This window comes from Bufo bufo, chromosome 2, assembly GCF_905171765.1.
Source record: "Bufo bufo chromosome 2, aBufBuf1.1, whole genome shotgun sequence".
In the NCBI taxonomy this organism is placed as follows: domain Eukaryota; kingdom Metazoa; phylum Chordata; class Amphibia; order Anura; family Bufonidae; genus Bufo; species Bufo bufo.
The window spans coordinates 372,473,122-372,490,134 of NC_053390.1; the positions used below are offsets into that span (position 1 = coordinate 372,473,122).

The 17,013-nt window shown below is 43.7% G+C and overlaps 1 protein-coding gene across 1 annotated transcript in view; it reads right to left on the bottom strand.

Moving 5' to 3' along the window:
- FREM1 (FRAS1 related extracellular matrix 1) overlaps nucleotides 1-17,013 on the bottom strand; it is a 244,676-nt gene that overhangs the window by 178,976 nt on the left and 48,687 nt on the right. The window contains 1 exon segment of the mRNA XM_040417167.1: nucleotides 2,180-2,274. Within this exon segment, the coding sequence (XP_040273101.1) occupies nucleotides 2,180-2,274 (95 nt within the window).

Genomic DNA, 17,013 nt, shown 5'->3' on the forward strand with positions numbered 1-17,013 from the left:
ATGTGTGACAGTGGCCTGTTCCAGTGGTGGGTGACGTGAAGCCTGATTCTCTGCTATGACATGAATACAGATTCTGCGCTGACATAAGGCCAGATTCTCTGTTACGGGACCTCTCTCCTCTGCCTGGGTGCCTGGGCCTAAATGTGTGACAGTGGCCTGTTCAAGTGGTGGGTGACGTGAAGCCTGATTCTCTGCTGTGACATGAATACAGATTCTGCGCTGACATAAGGCCAGATTCTCTGTTACGGGACCTCTCTCCTCTGCCTGGGTGCCTGGGCCTAAATGTGTGACAGTGGCCTGTTCCAGTGGTGGGTGACGTGAAGCCTAATTCTCTGCTATGACATGAATACAGATTCTGCGCTGACATAAGGCCAGATTCTCTGTTACGGGACCGCTCTCCTCTGTCTGGGTGCCGGGGCCTAAATGTGTGACAGTGGCCTGTTCCAGTGGTGGGTGACGTGAATCCTGATTCTCTGCTATGACATGAAGACAGATTCTGCGCTGACATAAGGCCAGATTCTCTGTTACGGGACCTCTCTCCTCTGCCTGGGTGCCTGGGCCTAAATGTGTGACAGTGGCCTGTTCCAGTGGTGGGTGACGTGAAGCCTGATTCTCTGCTATGACATGAAGACAGATTCTGCGCTGACATAAGGCCAGATTCTCTGTTACGGGACCTCTCTCCTCTGCCTGGGTGCCTGGGCCTAAATGTGTGACAGTGGCCTGTTCCAGTGGTGGGTGACGTGAAGCCTGATTCTCTGCTATGACATGAAGACAGATTCTGCGCTGACATAAGGCCAGATTCTCTGTTACGGGACCGCTCTCCTCTGCCTGGGTGCCTGGGCCTAAATGTGTGACAGTGGCCTGTTCCAGTGGTGGCTGACGTGAAGCCTGATTCTCTGCTATGACATGAAGACAGATTCTGCGCTGACATAAGGCCAGATTCTCTGTTACGGGACCTCTCTCCTCTGCCTGGGTGCCTGGGCCTAAATGTGTGACAGTGGCCTGTTCCAGTGGTGGGTGACGTGAAGCCTGATTCTCTGCTATGACATGAAGACAGATTCTGCGCTGACATAAGGCCAGATTCTCTGTTACGGGACCACTCTCCTCTGTCTGGGTGCCGGGGCCTAAATGTGTGACAGTGGACTGTTCCAGTGGTGGGTGACGTGAAGCCTGATTCTCTGCTATGACATGAAGACTGATTCTGCGCTGACATGAAGCCAGATTCTCTGCTATGGCATGAAGAGACTGATTCTCTGCTGACATGAAGCCAGATTCTTTGCTATGGCATGAAGAGACTGATTCTCTGCTGACGTGAAGCCAGATTCTCTGCTATGGGACCTCTGTCCAATTGATATTGGTTCATTTTTATTTTTTTAATTTTAATTTTAATTCATTTCCCTATCCACATTTGTTTGCAGGGGATTTACCTACATGTTGCTGCCTTTTGCAGCCCTCTAGCTCTTTCCTGGGCTGTTTTACAGCCTTTTTAGTGCCCAAAAGTTCGGGTCCCCATTGACTTCAATGGGGTTCGGGTTCGGGACGAAGTTCGGTTCGAGTTCGGATCCCGAACCCGAACATTTACGGGAAGTTCGGCTGAACTTCTCGAACCCGAACATCCAGGTGTTCGTTCAACTCTACTCCTGACCGTTGTGCACGTCTGATCTGCAACTACAGGAAACGTTTGGTTGAAGTTATTGCTGCCAAAGGAGGTTCAACCAGTTATTAAATCCAAGGGTTCACACTTTTTTTTCCACCTGCACTGTGAATGTTTACATGATGTGTTCAATAAAAACATGGTAACATTTAATTCTTTGTGTGTTATTAGTTTAAGCAGACCGTGATTGTCTATTGTTGTGACTTAGATGTAGATCAGATCACATTTTATGACTAATTTGTGCAGAAATCCATATCATTCCAAAGGGTTCACATACTTTTTATTGCAACTGTAGCTTGTGTGTATTTATAACAGCATAGCTGAAAATACAATTAAAGCCGACATGCATTCTTTTAGTATAGTCGTATGGTAGGGCCCCAGGATCATTTTTTCCTGGTGGGCCCAAAGTACCGTAAGTCAGCCCAACACTGCATAGATTCATCATTGAAATAATACATTTATTCCAAACGCTATAATTTCTAATTATTCATTTTATTTTACCTAAATTTATTGATTCAAACTGACCTGTAAAGTCGAAGCATGACTTCATCTTCATCCAATATAGGGCAGCCATAGTGAATGTACTGGACTTCATTATTCAAAAAATGACAATCAAATACCTGTAAATATACAGCATATACTGAATTAATTATGGACTGATTTCAAAGGAACACTAAACCACAAAGCTTTATAGACATGCTATTTTTGTAAAAATTGCTGAGAAAGTAGCAATAATAAGAACTTCTGGACTTTCTGTTGGTAATGCCATTGAGAAACACTAAGGGTACGACCACACGGTCAAGTTTCCTGACGCAGTTTGGAAGCCAAAATCAGGAATGGGTCATAAAAGGAGAGAATAAAGGACAGATATGACGTCTTCTCTTTTCTGAATTCACTTCTGATTTGGGCTTTCAAAACTACATCAAGAAACCTGATCGTGTGGCCATTCCTTAATGTCAGTTTCTCAATTATGTTTAGTCTCCTTATGTAGGAGAAATCCAGTCAAAATTACACTCACCTAAAGAATTATTAGGAACACCTGTTCTATTTCTCATTAATGCAATTATCTAGTCAACCAATCACATGGCAGTTGCTTCAATGCATTTAGGGGGGTGGTCCTGGTCAAGACAATCTCCTGAACTCCAAACTGAATGTCAGAATGGGAAAGAAAGGTGATTTAAGCAATTTTGAGCGTGGCATGGTTGTTGGTGCCAGACGGGCCGGTCTGAGTATTTCACAATCTGCTCAGTTACTGGGATTTTCATGCACAACCATTTCTAGGGTTTACAAAGAATGGTGTGAAAAGGGAAAAACATCCAGTATGCGGCAGTCCTGTGGGCAAAAATGCCTTGTGGATGCTAGAGGTCAGAGGAGAATGGGCCGACTGATTCAAGCTGATAGAAGAGCAACGTTGACTGAAATAAACACTCGTTACAACTGAGGTATGCAGCAAAGCATTTGTGAAGCCACAACACGCACAACCTTGAGGCGGATGGGCTACAACAGCAGAAGTTCCCACCGGGTACCACTCATCTCCACTACAAATAGGAAAAAGAGGCTACAATTTGCACGAGCTCACCAAAATTGGACTGTTGAAGACTGGAAAAATGTTGCCTGGTCTGATGAGTCTCGATTTCTGTTGAGACATTCAAATGCTAGAGTCCGAATTTGGCGTAAACAGAATGAGAACATGTATCCATCCTCTGATGGCTACTTCCAGCAGGATAATGCACCATGTCACAAAGCTCAAATCATTTCAAATTGGTTTCTTGAACATGACAATGAGTTCACTGTACTAAAATGGCCCCCACAGTCACCAGATCTCAACCCAATAGAGCATCTTTGGGATGTGGAGGAACGGGAGCTTCGTGCCCTGGATGTGCATCCCTCAAATCTCCATCAACTGCAAGATGCTATCCTATCAATATGGGCCAACATTTCTAAAGAATGCTATCAGCACCTTGTTGAATCAATGCCACGTAGAATTAAGGCAGTTCTGAAGGCAAAAGGAGGTCCAACACCGTATTAGTATGGTGTTCCTAAAAATTCTTTAGGTGAGTGTATATGTCATACTTACATTTAAGACCATAACTGTGACATTGGTGAAGACTGTGATCTTGAACCACCACTTCCTTACAGAATAAAAATCTTTGACACTGCTAGATTGTTTTGCCTTACGTTTGCTAGTTTACTGCAAGTCCTCTGTTATTACGAATGTTAAGATGGCCAAATATATTAGTTGTTTGTCAGCCAAAACCATTGATTTTAGCAGTACCTGCTAGCCATTCCGATAATCGGCCCGTGTCAAGGTGCTGCAGATCACCTCATAAACAATCAAACCTATAAACAGCGATCTGCTGCCCAGAAACAATGAATTTGTTGTGGATAAATTTGCTGCATGTAAATGCAACTCTTCACCTCTACTAATAAGCAGGCAATTATAGGGAAGGAATACTTCCCTCCCAATAATTGTCTGCTTGTCAGTGCAGTGTAAATGCACCTTTAGACTTTTAATTTCTTAAAAAAATTTCTCAAAAAAAGACTGTTCATAGAAATGAAATGCTAAATTATTTGGAGTTTCTGAACAATTTTTTTAAAAGTCAAAGCTCAGCAGTTGTTACTGCTAACCCTTTTTTCCTCCAAAAGACTAAATGAGACCTTTCATGTTATGATTACTCTTTAGAAATAAAGGTCTAAGTCTAGAAACTGAATGTAGACTTAATCTAAAGTATATCTTCAATTAGAGTTAAAAATTAACTTGTCGTAGAACATCTTTATGGTGTTACTTCATTCTCCTGATATTGCAGCCCGGACCTGGCTGTATCAATGCTGGCACTGGCTTATGTATAATATATATATATATATATAATTAGAGATGATCAAATTTTTTAAAAAATTGATTCGCCGGTCCGCCAAATTTTTTGGGGAAAAATTCGGTTTGATCTGAATTTGTTTGCGGCAAATTACGTTAAAAAACGGCTATTTCCTGGCTGCAGAGAGCCTTTATAGTGGTGTAGAACACTGTGCCTTGCAGTAACACGCATAGGGAGTCTGCTTTGGTAGTGAAATAATACTGTGAGTCAGTATAACATGCAGATGACAGGCGTCGCTCTTAGAATAACAGCACACTTCACTTATTTGGGCAGTCCCAAGGCCAAAACTGACCAAATAACTCAAGTATGAACTCAGCCTTACAGGTCGATGTTAGCGCCAGGAAAAAGCGCACTCCTTTTACACCATTGTCAGCTGGTTCCACATAGATGTCTACAGAACCTGTTCTGTTACACGATTATACAAGTAGAGCCCCCTGACAGAATGGAGAGGGTAGAAAAACAAACGAACCCGCACCTCCATAATAAGTAAATATGAGAACGCAGGTGCACGCTACCTTGGCTGAAACACAATTGGATTAGTAGAACTACAGGTAACAGCACTCTGCTAGTCAATTGCACAAAGATATAAGCAAACACTGAAAAAATAACTGCTTGGTGGCCATACTTACTGCAAATGCAGCTAGAAGCTCTTTGCGAAAATAATTGATCAAAAATATTTCGGGCCCATCTACCAGATGACAAGGTGGCTTCTAATCAGATGGGTCCTACTCTAACATGCCTCTCCTGGGCTTACAGCCTACAATCTGGGCAAAGTAGTACCCAGCTGTATCCTACACATGCCTCTCCCAGGCTGTGAGCCTGCAGTATGGGCAACGTAGAATACAGCTGTACAAGCTATCTAATTAAAAGCACATGGTAAATGGGCTGGTGGTGCACGGTTCAAACTCACCACCAGGGGGCACTACTTTGCCCAGATTGTAGGCTGTAAACCCAGGAGAGGCATGTTAGAGTAGGACTTACGTGCTGCTGGAGAAAGGGATGGACATCACCACTGCCACCAATGAAATAAAGTTCACATTTGGGGGGGAGGGGGCAGAGAGGGGTACAGACAGGCGGGAACACATCACTGACTGCAGGAAAGGACCCCAGAGTGTCAGTGTCATGTTCCCAGCCTCTCTGTAAAGTTAATGTTAATGATTTAATATAAAGATAAAGCACCATCAAACCATGATAGTTTTGTTCCACATCCAATCCCCATTATTTGGGGATTGGATGCGGACCCCTTAGTTTCAATGGGGCCGCAAAAGATGCAGACAGCACACAGTGTGCTGTCTGCATCTTTTGCGGCCCCATTGTAATTAAGGGGTCCGCATCCAATCCCCCAATAATGGGGATTGGATTTGGAACAAAAATACATATGTCTGTTCTGCGGCTTGGGTTGCCACCTGGCCAGTAGTTCACCGGCAAGGCTAGTATTTTAGTTCCCCTGCCAGTGCTGGAATTTTCCTGTAAGGACTGTGTAACGGATCCCCTTCCGTTAATGGACGCTTCCTAGCTTGCGCCGAGGACCACAAGCACCGCACTGGACACCACAACCACCGTAGCTTTACTGGAGCCGCGCCGTCTTCCTTCCACCCTGAATGAACCTCCAGCATTCAGGACCGTGTGGGAAAAGATCTCTCCTCCAGGGAATATGCAGAGCATAGCAATCCCCAGCGTGACACAGCAATTCCCTCCAATAACGAGACAAGGCTGCGTTTTGAAGGGTTACAAAAACATGAACTGAACTCAACTCAACTGAACTCTTTATTGAGGGCTACCCGCCCGTATTTATGCAGGTCCCCACAATGCATCATGGTTTCCTCCTCTCTGCCCTGGAGACACCCGAAGGCAATTCAATTATCTCTCAGGACAAAGGGAAATCACCAATACACATGTGGGAACAACAGGAGAGGAATCACCACCCAAATACACAAAATCCTCCCTTCTGTCTGTGATATAATTATGGATTACCATAACTATCACAGACAGTAAAAATACAGTTTTTAAACATACACTGTAACTTTAAAACCATACATTCCATCTCCATAAAAATTACATATTTAAACTCATCATACATCAAACATAAACACTTCCAAAAATCACACAAATCCCTCCAGCGGATCAAAAGTTAAGTGGAAGTCTTTTATGACCGACCACAATTTCCCGCCCAAAACAGTTCCATAGATTTGGGCTGTGCGGTCGGTCAATTTCATGCAGAAAAACGACTAAGTCCCATTTTCGAACGGGACTTAGTCTCTGGAGCTGAAAGTTCAGTATGGAAGAAGGTAAGGGTCAGCGGTGTTCGTGTATTTGCGCATCCGATTTTAGTTCCACAGAATCTTTAGTATACACCGCTGACCGCGTTCGGTCCTATTAACAGTCCAGACATGCGGCATAGTTCTGTTCTTGAAGGGTAATATGTCCCGGGGCCATAGTCGTAGGGCAGGAGGCTAGCCATAAGTTTTCTATAATGCCCAGTGGCAAATGGCAGTTTGTCACAGACTGTTACTAATGAGCTCTTCCATCGTGGAGCGTTCATTAGTGCAACCTTTACCTCCACCGCCACTTGTGCTAATCAAAAAATATATAATTACCTCCACCTCCATTTGCTCACGCTGTGGGGAACACTCCCTGCTGACTGGAAACTCAGGACAGGACCTGCAAGATGTCATCACGTTGGAGCACCAGTCCTGTCCTAAGCTTCCAGTCAGCAGCGAATGTTCACCGCGGCGAGGTGAATGCTTTTTTTTGCAGAAGGGGGCACTAATTGGGGCAGTATCCTTACTGGGGGCAGTAATGGGGGCATTATTTTTACTTAGGCACCAATGGGGGAATTACTCTTACTGGGGGCACTAATAGGGACATTATTCTTACTGGGGCACTAATGTGGGCATTACTAATTCTGGTGGGCACTAATGGGGGCATTACTATTAATGGGGGCAATATTAATTCTGGGGGGCGCTAATAAGGGCATATTTTATTCTGGGCGGCACTAATAGGTATATTAATATTACTGGGGGGTACAGTATGACAGTGACGTAACACCCCATGTTCAGCCACGCCCCCACAACTTGGCCAGTATTTTTTTGTTGCGAAAGGTGGCAACCCTATCTGCGGCCTCCAAAAAATAAAGAGAAAAAATTCCAGTTTTCACACTAAAAACAATTATAAATCTGAATGTAAATAGTTCTACAAAGTTTGCAAAACATTAAAAAGACGGCATCTTTACTGTTGCCATTCAGCTCGGACCTTCACATGACTGCAGACCCAGGTATGTGGACCTTTAATAAAACTAGTTGAACACCCCTGAGCTACATCATCATCATCGAGTACTGTCTGCTCGTCACTGATGTCCTCCTCAACCGTCTCTGGGTCAGGAGCCTGACCGCTCTCAACACCAGTTCCCACGCCACTTTTCTCATCACTACTTGCCCACCTAGCGGAGGAAGCGGCAGATGTCTCCTCCACATCTTGGCTGGGCAGTAGCTGCTAACTGTCCTCTAGTAGCTCTTCCTCACTGAAAAGTGGAGCCGAGCCTACAGCATATAATACTTCTCGTGGTGAGGGAACAGAAAAGGACAGACGCAGGTTGAGGACAGGTGAGGGCACAGGGCCTGCTCCCGGGTCATGCCAACTAAGAGTTGTGTCTGACGAACCCACCGACTCTTGGCTGGGGGTGTCTGATGTCACTTGCGACGAAGTCGAACATCAAGTCAACCATTCAAGAACCGCTGGTTTGCTGGTCACAACACGACCGCTAGCTGACACTGGGAGCTCAGGCCTCTCAAAGTGACCCCTGCTGCCACAGCCCCTTACTCTCCTGCGACCTCTGCCTGCGCCAGAAACATTTAGGCATCTGCCACTCCCCTGTGCAGGGCCTGGTACTTCTCTGTCTGACATACTGTTAGATCAAATAACCAAATGTTAGATCAAATATTTTTTATTTTGCCACTATTACACAGCAAACATGGCTGTAGAATATATCACTGCACTGCTAAACGGCAAATAGGCCCTAATTTTTTAAAACTTTTACAGAACACAACAGGCTTTTCAACAAATAAGTGCAACTCTCGGCGGCGAATATATTTTTATTTCGCCACTAATACACGGCAAACTGGGCTTTAGAGTATATCACTGAACCGCTGAACGTCAATTAGGCTCTAATATTTTTCTATTTTTACGTTACAGAAAATGCTTTTCAACAGATAAGTGCAACGCTGGACAGCGAATATATATATTTTTTTCACCACTAATACATGGCAAAAAGGACTTAACATATAACTGCACCGCACAAGGGCAAATAAGACGTTCTGTAGAAATATTTCCTTGTAATAAACCCTGTTAATGGCTGTATCAAACAGCACTTGCATCCCAATAACAAGAACGATTTGCTGGATTGTTCCTATTACCCAGTCACTAATCTCCCCTACTGAACCCTGTTCTACATAAATGCTGTGGAATGATTCCTCCCTATCCTTTTCCTGCACTTATAAATAATTTTTTCACCACAATCAAGTATTTAATGGCTGTATCAAACAACACTTGCACCCCAATAACAAGAACGGTTTGCTGGAATGACAGAGCTGTATAATGGCAATTTGGATCCCCAGTCAGTGCACAAAGGTGTAATAGGATTGTTCCTATTACCCAGTCAAGCTCCACTACTGAACCCTGTCCTACACAAATGCTGTGGAACGATTCCTCCCTATCCTTTCCCTGCACTTATAAATCGTTTTTTCACCACAATCAAGTCTTTCCTATCACTGTCCCTAGCGCCTTCAGACATCTCTCCCTGCACTAGTAAAGTACACTGGTAAATGGAAGAATCTAAGATGGCTGCCGCAATTTATAGGGCTGTGACATCACAGGGCTGGCTGGCTGCTGATTGGCTGCATGCATTCCATTATGGGTGATCCCGCCTTCCCAGAGTTCTTTTATCCATGTCTTCACACATGCAGCAACCATTTTAGGAAAAAATACGATTCGTTACCACGAAGCGTGAGGAAATTCGCATTCGGTGCTAATCAAATTTTTCCTGAAATTCGTAACGAATTCCACTTCATCAGCTTCGATTCGCTCATCTCTTTATATAATACACGTATCATCATTATATAGCACAGACAATACCAAGATCAGGAAAATAAAGCAACACTAGCTACAAATATGTCCTTTAATATTATAATTTCTAACCATAACTGCAGTGATTGGCATTTGTAATGTTTCTTATGTAGGCTACCATGCCAAGGCTCCTGATTTATAATGCCATGGCTAGCTATGGCCTAGTAGAAGATGTCTCTGGAACGAGGAAATTCAGGTGTATACATTTTTGAGGAGTATTGTTTTACCTAAATTTGCATTTTCCGTATTAGATTAACAGTAGGATAGGTCTTCATGCTACAGTTTTTCATGCGATACAATTAATTTTCATAATTGCTACTAGGGTTGTTGCGGGTATCGAAATTTCGATACCCAATCGATACTTTTGTCCCGGTATCGATACGATACCGGGATTTCCATTTTTTCGATACTGGCCTGCGCTGCTGCGCAGTCTAGTATCACAGGACATGAGCGCGCTGCTGTCAGCGCGCTCATGTTCCCTCAGCAGCACAGGGGAGAAGGAATCACTGTCTCTCTCCCCCCTGTGCCACGCTGCCAATAAAGAGAGAGGGGCGGAGGAAGGTCGGGCGCACTGCGCCACCAATGATAGGAGGACCTTTCATGGGTCCGGACTTTGTTAAGTAGCAGGCTACATAGAGCGGCGCCCAGGGATCTCCCTGCACTTACTATTATTCCTGGGCACCGCTCCATTCGCCCGCTGTGGCCCAGTTAATTTCTCCTGCACCATAAGCTAATTACTACTATCAGAGAAATGGGGAGGAGACATAAACTTCTCTCCTGGGCGTTCGCTGTCCAATCGCAGGGCACATCACAGCCAGGGAGAAGGAACACCCAGGAGAGAAGCTGATGTCTCCTGCCCATTGCTCCGATACTAGTAATTAGCATACGGAGCAGGAGACAGTAACTGGGCCACAGCGGGCGAACGGAGCGGCACCCAGATATAACAGTAGGTGGAGGAAGATCCCTGGGAGCCCCTCTATGTATTAAAGGTTAATTATCATTAACCACAGAGCAGCAGGGAGAGTGTAAGATCCTATTCACCCTAATAGAGATCTATTAGGGTGAATAGGATACGGGATTAAAAGATCCCAGGTTCTAGCCCCTAAGGGGGGAAATAGTTATTAAATAAACTGTAAAAAAAAATACACCAAAATAGTATAAATCACCCATTTTCACAATTTTACATATAAAATATATAAACAATAAATAAATAAACATATCACATATCGCCACATCTGAAAAGTCCAAATTATTAGAATATTTAAAAAATCTATGCGGTGAACACCGGAACAGAAAAATAAATAAATAAAAACTGCGCGATTCGCCATTTATTTATTTTTAAATGCCGAATGCACGTGGCTTTTTTGGTGTTTTCTTTTTTTCGCGTGGTATCGAATGGTATTGAGTATCGCAATACTTTTTTATGGTATCGAAATTGAATAAAAAATTTGGTATCGCAACAACTCTAATTGCTACATATAAATCATCTGTAATGATAGCTATCTCCATGGTCATGTGGTGTTGGCTTTGTGTGAACAAGCGTCATCTTTAGTCATACAAAAGATATGACTGGGTGTTATAGAGCAGGAAGGGCCAAATCTTTTATTAAGTGATCTACATTTTATGTAGCCTGAGTTATGTGATCTACTAGGTTACTGAAAGCAGGTATATGTGGCACATAGAGAATGCTGTGCATCCCCCCCCCCCCCCCCATTTTTCTTTTTCTGAGGTCCCAGTGTCTTCATAATAGTGGTTATTGTATTTTTTCTACTGCCATGCGTTCCTCATATATGACCAAGCAGTCCTGCTTGTGCCAGAGTGTATGTCAGCCTATTCATAGTCGTCACAACTATCAGACTGCAAGAAGCATAGCACGTATAATCACCCTTATATAAGGCATTTAGGATAAAGACCGGGAATTAGGTGAAGCCTAATTTTATAAAATCTGTGTAAGATATTGTTAATATACCGTATTTGTCTTTCTAGACACATACAATTCACAATAAAGGTACATGAGTATTCCCCCAGCAGGGGGCAGCAGTGTATCTTCTAGCGAGGGTTTATTTTAACTTTTTCTTTACCAGATCAGTCACAACTATCACTATACCATCACTGTGCTAATCTAATATAAAGTGTAAAATAATAAATTACACTAAACAGGAGATGCTTTGAAGACAGAAAATCTGCTCATATAAAGTTGTTATTTAAAGGGGATGTGCAGGGGTTTTATATTGATGAACTGTCCTCAGGATAGGCAGGGGTCTGACTCCCAGCACCCCGCCAATCAGCTGTTTGAAGAAGAGGTGGCATTCTATGTGAGCACAGCTTCCTCCATTACACTATGTCTCCTGTGTAGCGGTGGTGTAGTGTAATTACAAGCACTGACACCATTCAAGTGAAAGGAACGAGTACTTGTAAATACACTTGTAGTACTCCAGAGCAGGCACCACCATTCCTACACCCTGCTACTGTCTCTAATGGCTAGCCAAAAATGTCATCTGTGTATCTATTCCAGGTTCTTTTATATTGTGCCTGAATAATATTGCTATGTAACTGTTATGTTTATGTACTGTGCCTGGTTTAACAGCAGGTGGCAGTGTATTTGGCAGAGAGAGACCTTTATATAGAATGGAACTTACCATTCTATTCTCCCCCTGTTGAGCAGAAGTGGGTTTGTCCTGGTTCCTACCAAGGGAGGGGTTGAAGGAAGATATCGGGATGTTGAGAATTGGAAAAAGAGCAGATATGTCGCAGTGAGGGGAGTGCCCCCTTCTGCTGCAGGGGTCTCCCAAGGGAAGGTCATCAATATAAAATTCATGATTCAACAAATAATGTGTCAGATCCAACTAACGCACACTTTAAATGTATATCTGATTGTGAAGAGTCTCTAGAAACATTCTTTCGTTGTCAGAGGACACCACAGCAATGCAAATCAGTAAATGTTCTCTTTAGGATACAGTTCAACACTTCTTCCACCGGGTACCCTTCATACTTGATGACTTAGATTCACTCTGAGTTATAATCCAGTGCCGGTGTTGCAGTCAGGCCGCTCCACAATCCACTTCATCTGGTTCTGAGGCTGGCATATAGCTTAGGCTCTGCTCTTGCCACGCTGGGGAGTGGGGTACACCCCTCCGTACAATGTGGAGCAGGCAGGGTAGCAACTAAGCCAGGACACTGGGAAAAGGGTTCTAGTCACCTCCTATTGCATCCCTAATCCTCGCGCTTTCTTCTCACTGTATGAGTGGACCTGGAAGGTAGGACGGCTCATACCCAGGAAACCTAGGACCCTGAGTTGCCCTGATAATCCCTCAAATAGAGAAAGGGGCTGAGACAACCTGTTCATCCCCGACATGGATGAACAGGAGCTTCACTGGCATAGCTGCCAGAGAAGGGACACCACTACTAAATCGGCAGGCATGGGCCAACAGACAACACGCACTTACCTGCCGCGACAACAACGGCAACTATTCCCCCATGCAGACAGGATGCATGGCGGTCCCCGGCAGAGCTGCACACTGACTTGTGGTTCCCCTGAGACCCCCTTCCGGGGGTACACAACACAGGTGACATGTCTAGAAAACATGCTGGACTACAGACACCAACAGACAAGACATGTAACAACAACTAGACAAAACAACCACCCATACATAAACATCACCAAACATATGTAAGGGTAGTAAGAGGAAGGAAGACAATGGGATGACATAAGGAAGACATCGGGGAGACATTGATGTCCCACTTGGTGGCCTTCAAGGACTGGGCAGATGTAATACCCAGGAAGGTAGCAAAGCTCCAGCACCAACAAAGGCTGGAGTACAACTAACTCCAGCCTGGAAGCCACAAACAAGATAAACACCAAGTTGCCACACCCAGCCAGGTCGTTAACCCCTCCAGCACGAGACAGGGAGGAACCCTTATGTGAGGAACAGAGCACATATATGCTGCATAAGCAACACGTTGCCCCAGGCAACAGCATGCACGGCAAACGGGTCACGGCGCACAACACCAAAGTTGTGACAGCTCTGTACTGTGGCTTTGCTGCGCAGCTTTTCCTCTCTGAATCCTGTAGGTCTCACTTTCTAGATATCGTTGTTTCAGCTGTTTCTCAGTCCATAACACCTTACAGATTGGTAGTGTATAGGCTCTATGTACCGTAAGGACCTTGTGACGTCACAAGGTCATGTGACAATGGAAGCTTCAATTCCAGAATGACCATGCGCCTCACCATTAACACCATCAATAATGTTATTATTATTTATATTACTAATCTTTATTACCAGAGCGCATGGGATGTAGATATTTCCCTGATTCAAACCCATGTGACTTTAGCATGTCACATGTCCTTGTAACATCACAAGGTCTTTACAGCGCATGGAGTTTAGACTCTGCTTCAGTCTAGCTCCTGTGGTGCGCCCTCATAAAACTTCCCCAACTGTCTCCTGAACTTTGGTTCCTCCTCCCTCTTGCTGACACACAGCACCTATACACTCTGGCAGACTCTGCGTGCAAGGGGGGTGCAGCCTCTATAGGTGTTACACATTCACGCATTAAAATGTATGCATTTTATTTTGTCCAAATAGTACAAAATTGTGCTATAAAAATATATATATGTCACTGGCGCTACTACCAGTTGATCTGGTAGTGCTGCAAAACTGCTGCGGTACCGCTAACCACAGAAACAACCACTTATGTCTGCGCCATTCACATGCCGACATTAACCATCACCCAATTAGAGCATAAGCTGAAACAATTTCAGACAGTATCATGCTGGTGCTACTATAATGATTGCCTGGGTGGGCTGTAGCTGATAGTGAGATTAATGTGGATACCTGAGAGTAGCTGATAACTGTTACATGCCCTTGGCTGATGATAATAGAAAAACTCTCCATGTTGTCCTTGTGTGCTGGACCTCCACACAGGTATATGGTATGTTGCTGAGTGATACCCTGATAAATGGAGTGTGCCCCAGCAGGTGTGTCATGACCCATGTCTTCATGGCTTATTATCATTAGTGTAATCTTTGCATTGCATTGTATTGCTGCATACATTTGTCCCTCTGTCTCCCTGTATTTTGCCCTATTCTTGCAGCCTTCTTGTTAGTAATAGCCATTTTATGTTATATCTGTACTGGTGTTTTCATATGCTGCTTAACTTTGCAAAATTATCATCTTTTCACCTACTGGTTTGGTGCATAACTACAAGATTTCAGCTTGGAATAAATTCATCTGGAATCTTCACAAATGCCTGAGCAGTTGAGTTGATCACTGTTGTGAGGAACAGGAAATTTCTTCTTGTCTTCATGTCAGCCATCTTTAAAGGCTGACGTGCTTGACATGTCCCACATACATCCTCTTCTGTCTTTCTCATTTTAAAATGTCATTGCGGTTTTAGCTGTCTGCACCTGGTGTCATTTCCTCTTTATAATTTTTCGAGAAATTAAGTACACAGTTTGTGGTTAAGCTGATCTTTAATATTTCTGGCTGTTTTATATTTTCTGTTTCTGTAAGCATATATATATATTCAAATATGGTCATGACCTTCATGAGACGTGTGTGGGTGGCCCCTTCTCCCCCCCCCCCAAGTCAGCATAAGAGTATGTGCATTTTGTTTGAATAAACAGAGACTTGTTTGATGACTCGTGTGTCTGTAAACCAATGCTCCAAATGAGTACTCATCATTATTTATGGGCATAATAATTTGGAAGTCAGCATAAATCAAAGTAAGGGGTCTTTGCCCGCACAATTTCTTTGGCGCCCAACGTGGGGCTTGACCAGTGAACTCTGACCTTATGGTCCCGGTCTCAACAGGAGGAGTCCCGGACTCACAGATACTACAAACAGCGCTGTAAGGTAAGAAGCTTATTCTTACAAAAATATATCTGTGTTTCCTGTGTCTTCCCCTTAGTCCGAGACAGTGGGTCTATTGAAGTTTCTCTAATGGTCAAGCCTTTTAAAATGGTAAGAACCTATTTATGCTGAGATATGGAAATTGATTGGTCTTGGTCTTGGGAAACATTTGGTTTGGTTATTGGTGTTGTGATTTACGTACTGGTTGTTGTTTGGATTTTGTATCGTATCACAGAAAATGCCCGTAGAGGAAATAGTGAACCGTGGAGTCCTCTGAGAAAGTGTTAAGACAATATAGAGTCTTCCTATCTGTAATATAGTTAATACATTAACAGGAGATTAATAAGCAAGTCGACTATAAGGAAGCAGATAGATGGTTGTTGAAATTTAGTTTCAACTGTAGATATTTCAGACATCTGGTAGAGAAATTCTTAACACATATACATGGGCAATACACAGAGTATACATGAGGGATATAAATTAGCCAAGCAGATAGTGGAAGATGTAGAAGGGAAACAAGACAAGAAAAAGACAGAGAAGGTGTTACAGAAGGCGGGTATGAAACATGGTAACATAGATTCTGAAGTTTGGGAAAGGTTCAAAGGAACACATAGTGGTTGGATGAAGGATCAGGAATGTGAAAAGGTTGTGGAATGTTGGTGTCGGGCAGCAGAGAAAGTAAAGAATGAGAAATGGCCAAATGTAACATTTGGAGGAAATTTGTTTTATGACACAAGTGTAAAACATGACAATGACAGTGAAACAGAAAAGAAAATATGTCCGTCACCTTCAGCTCCCCCACCGTCATATTCTGGGACGAAGGGTAGACTAGGCTGGACATGTACAATGTGTGGAAACCAGAATCCTGACTGGGCGGAAACTTGTAGGATATGTGGGGCACCCCGACCTAGACTGCGTACAGGACTCTATCCGGTCATCATACGTATCGGATTCACCCCACAAGTCGCTCAATCTCCACCAGTGGATAGAGGAGGGGGACCAGGAAACGGGGGAGACAATCAAGACCCTCAGGCACCACCACCCGATAGTCAAGTCCAATATGTGCAACAGCACATACTGTCTTATTCCCCATGGAGTCCAAAGGACCAAATGGGACTTTTAGGTAGAATTTCTGACCCACTGACAAGACCTATGCCTGCCCACCGTATGTTACAACAGATACAAGCCACATATAGGGCAACATGGGCTGACTTAAATGACTTAGTGGCCTTAAAAATGGGGGAATCACCATATAACCCTCTAAAAGAACAGTTACTTGCTAAAAGAGTAAAAACTGACCAGTCCTCATGGTCTGACTGGGAAGAAACTGACACTTCGGGCAAAGAATATTGCATAATTTTTGGTAGATGGGCCAGGACAAAGGAAGATGACAGTGCCCGTAGTTTAAAAGACGTAATATAGGAGACTAAAGAAGACGTAGTGGCATTTGAGTCTAGACTACGGACAGTGTGGACAGACATGGGTTTGGATACCACTGGACCTATGGGACAGAAGT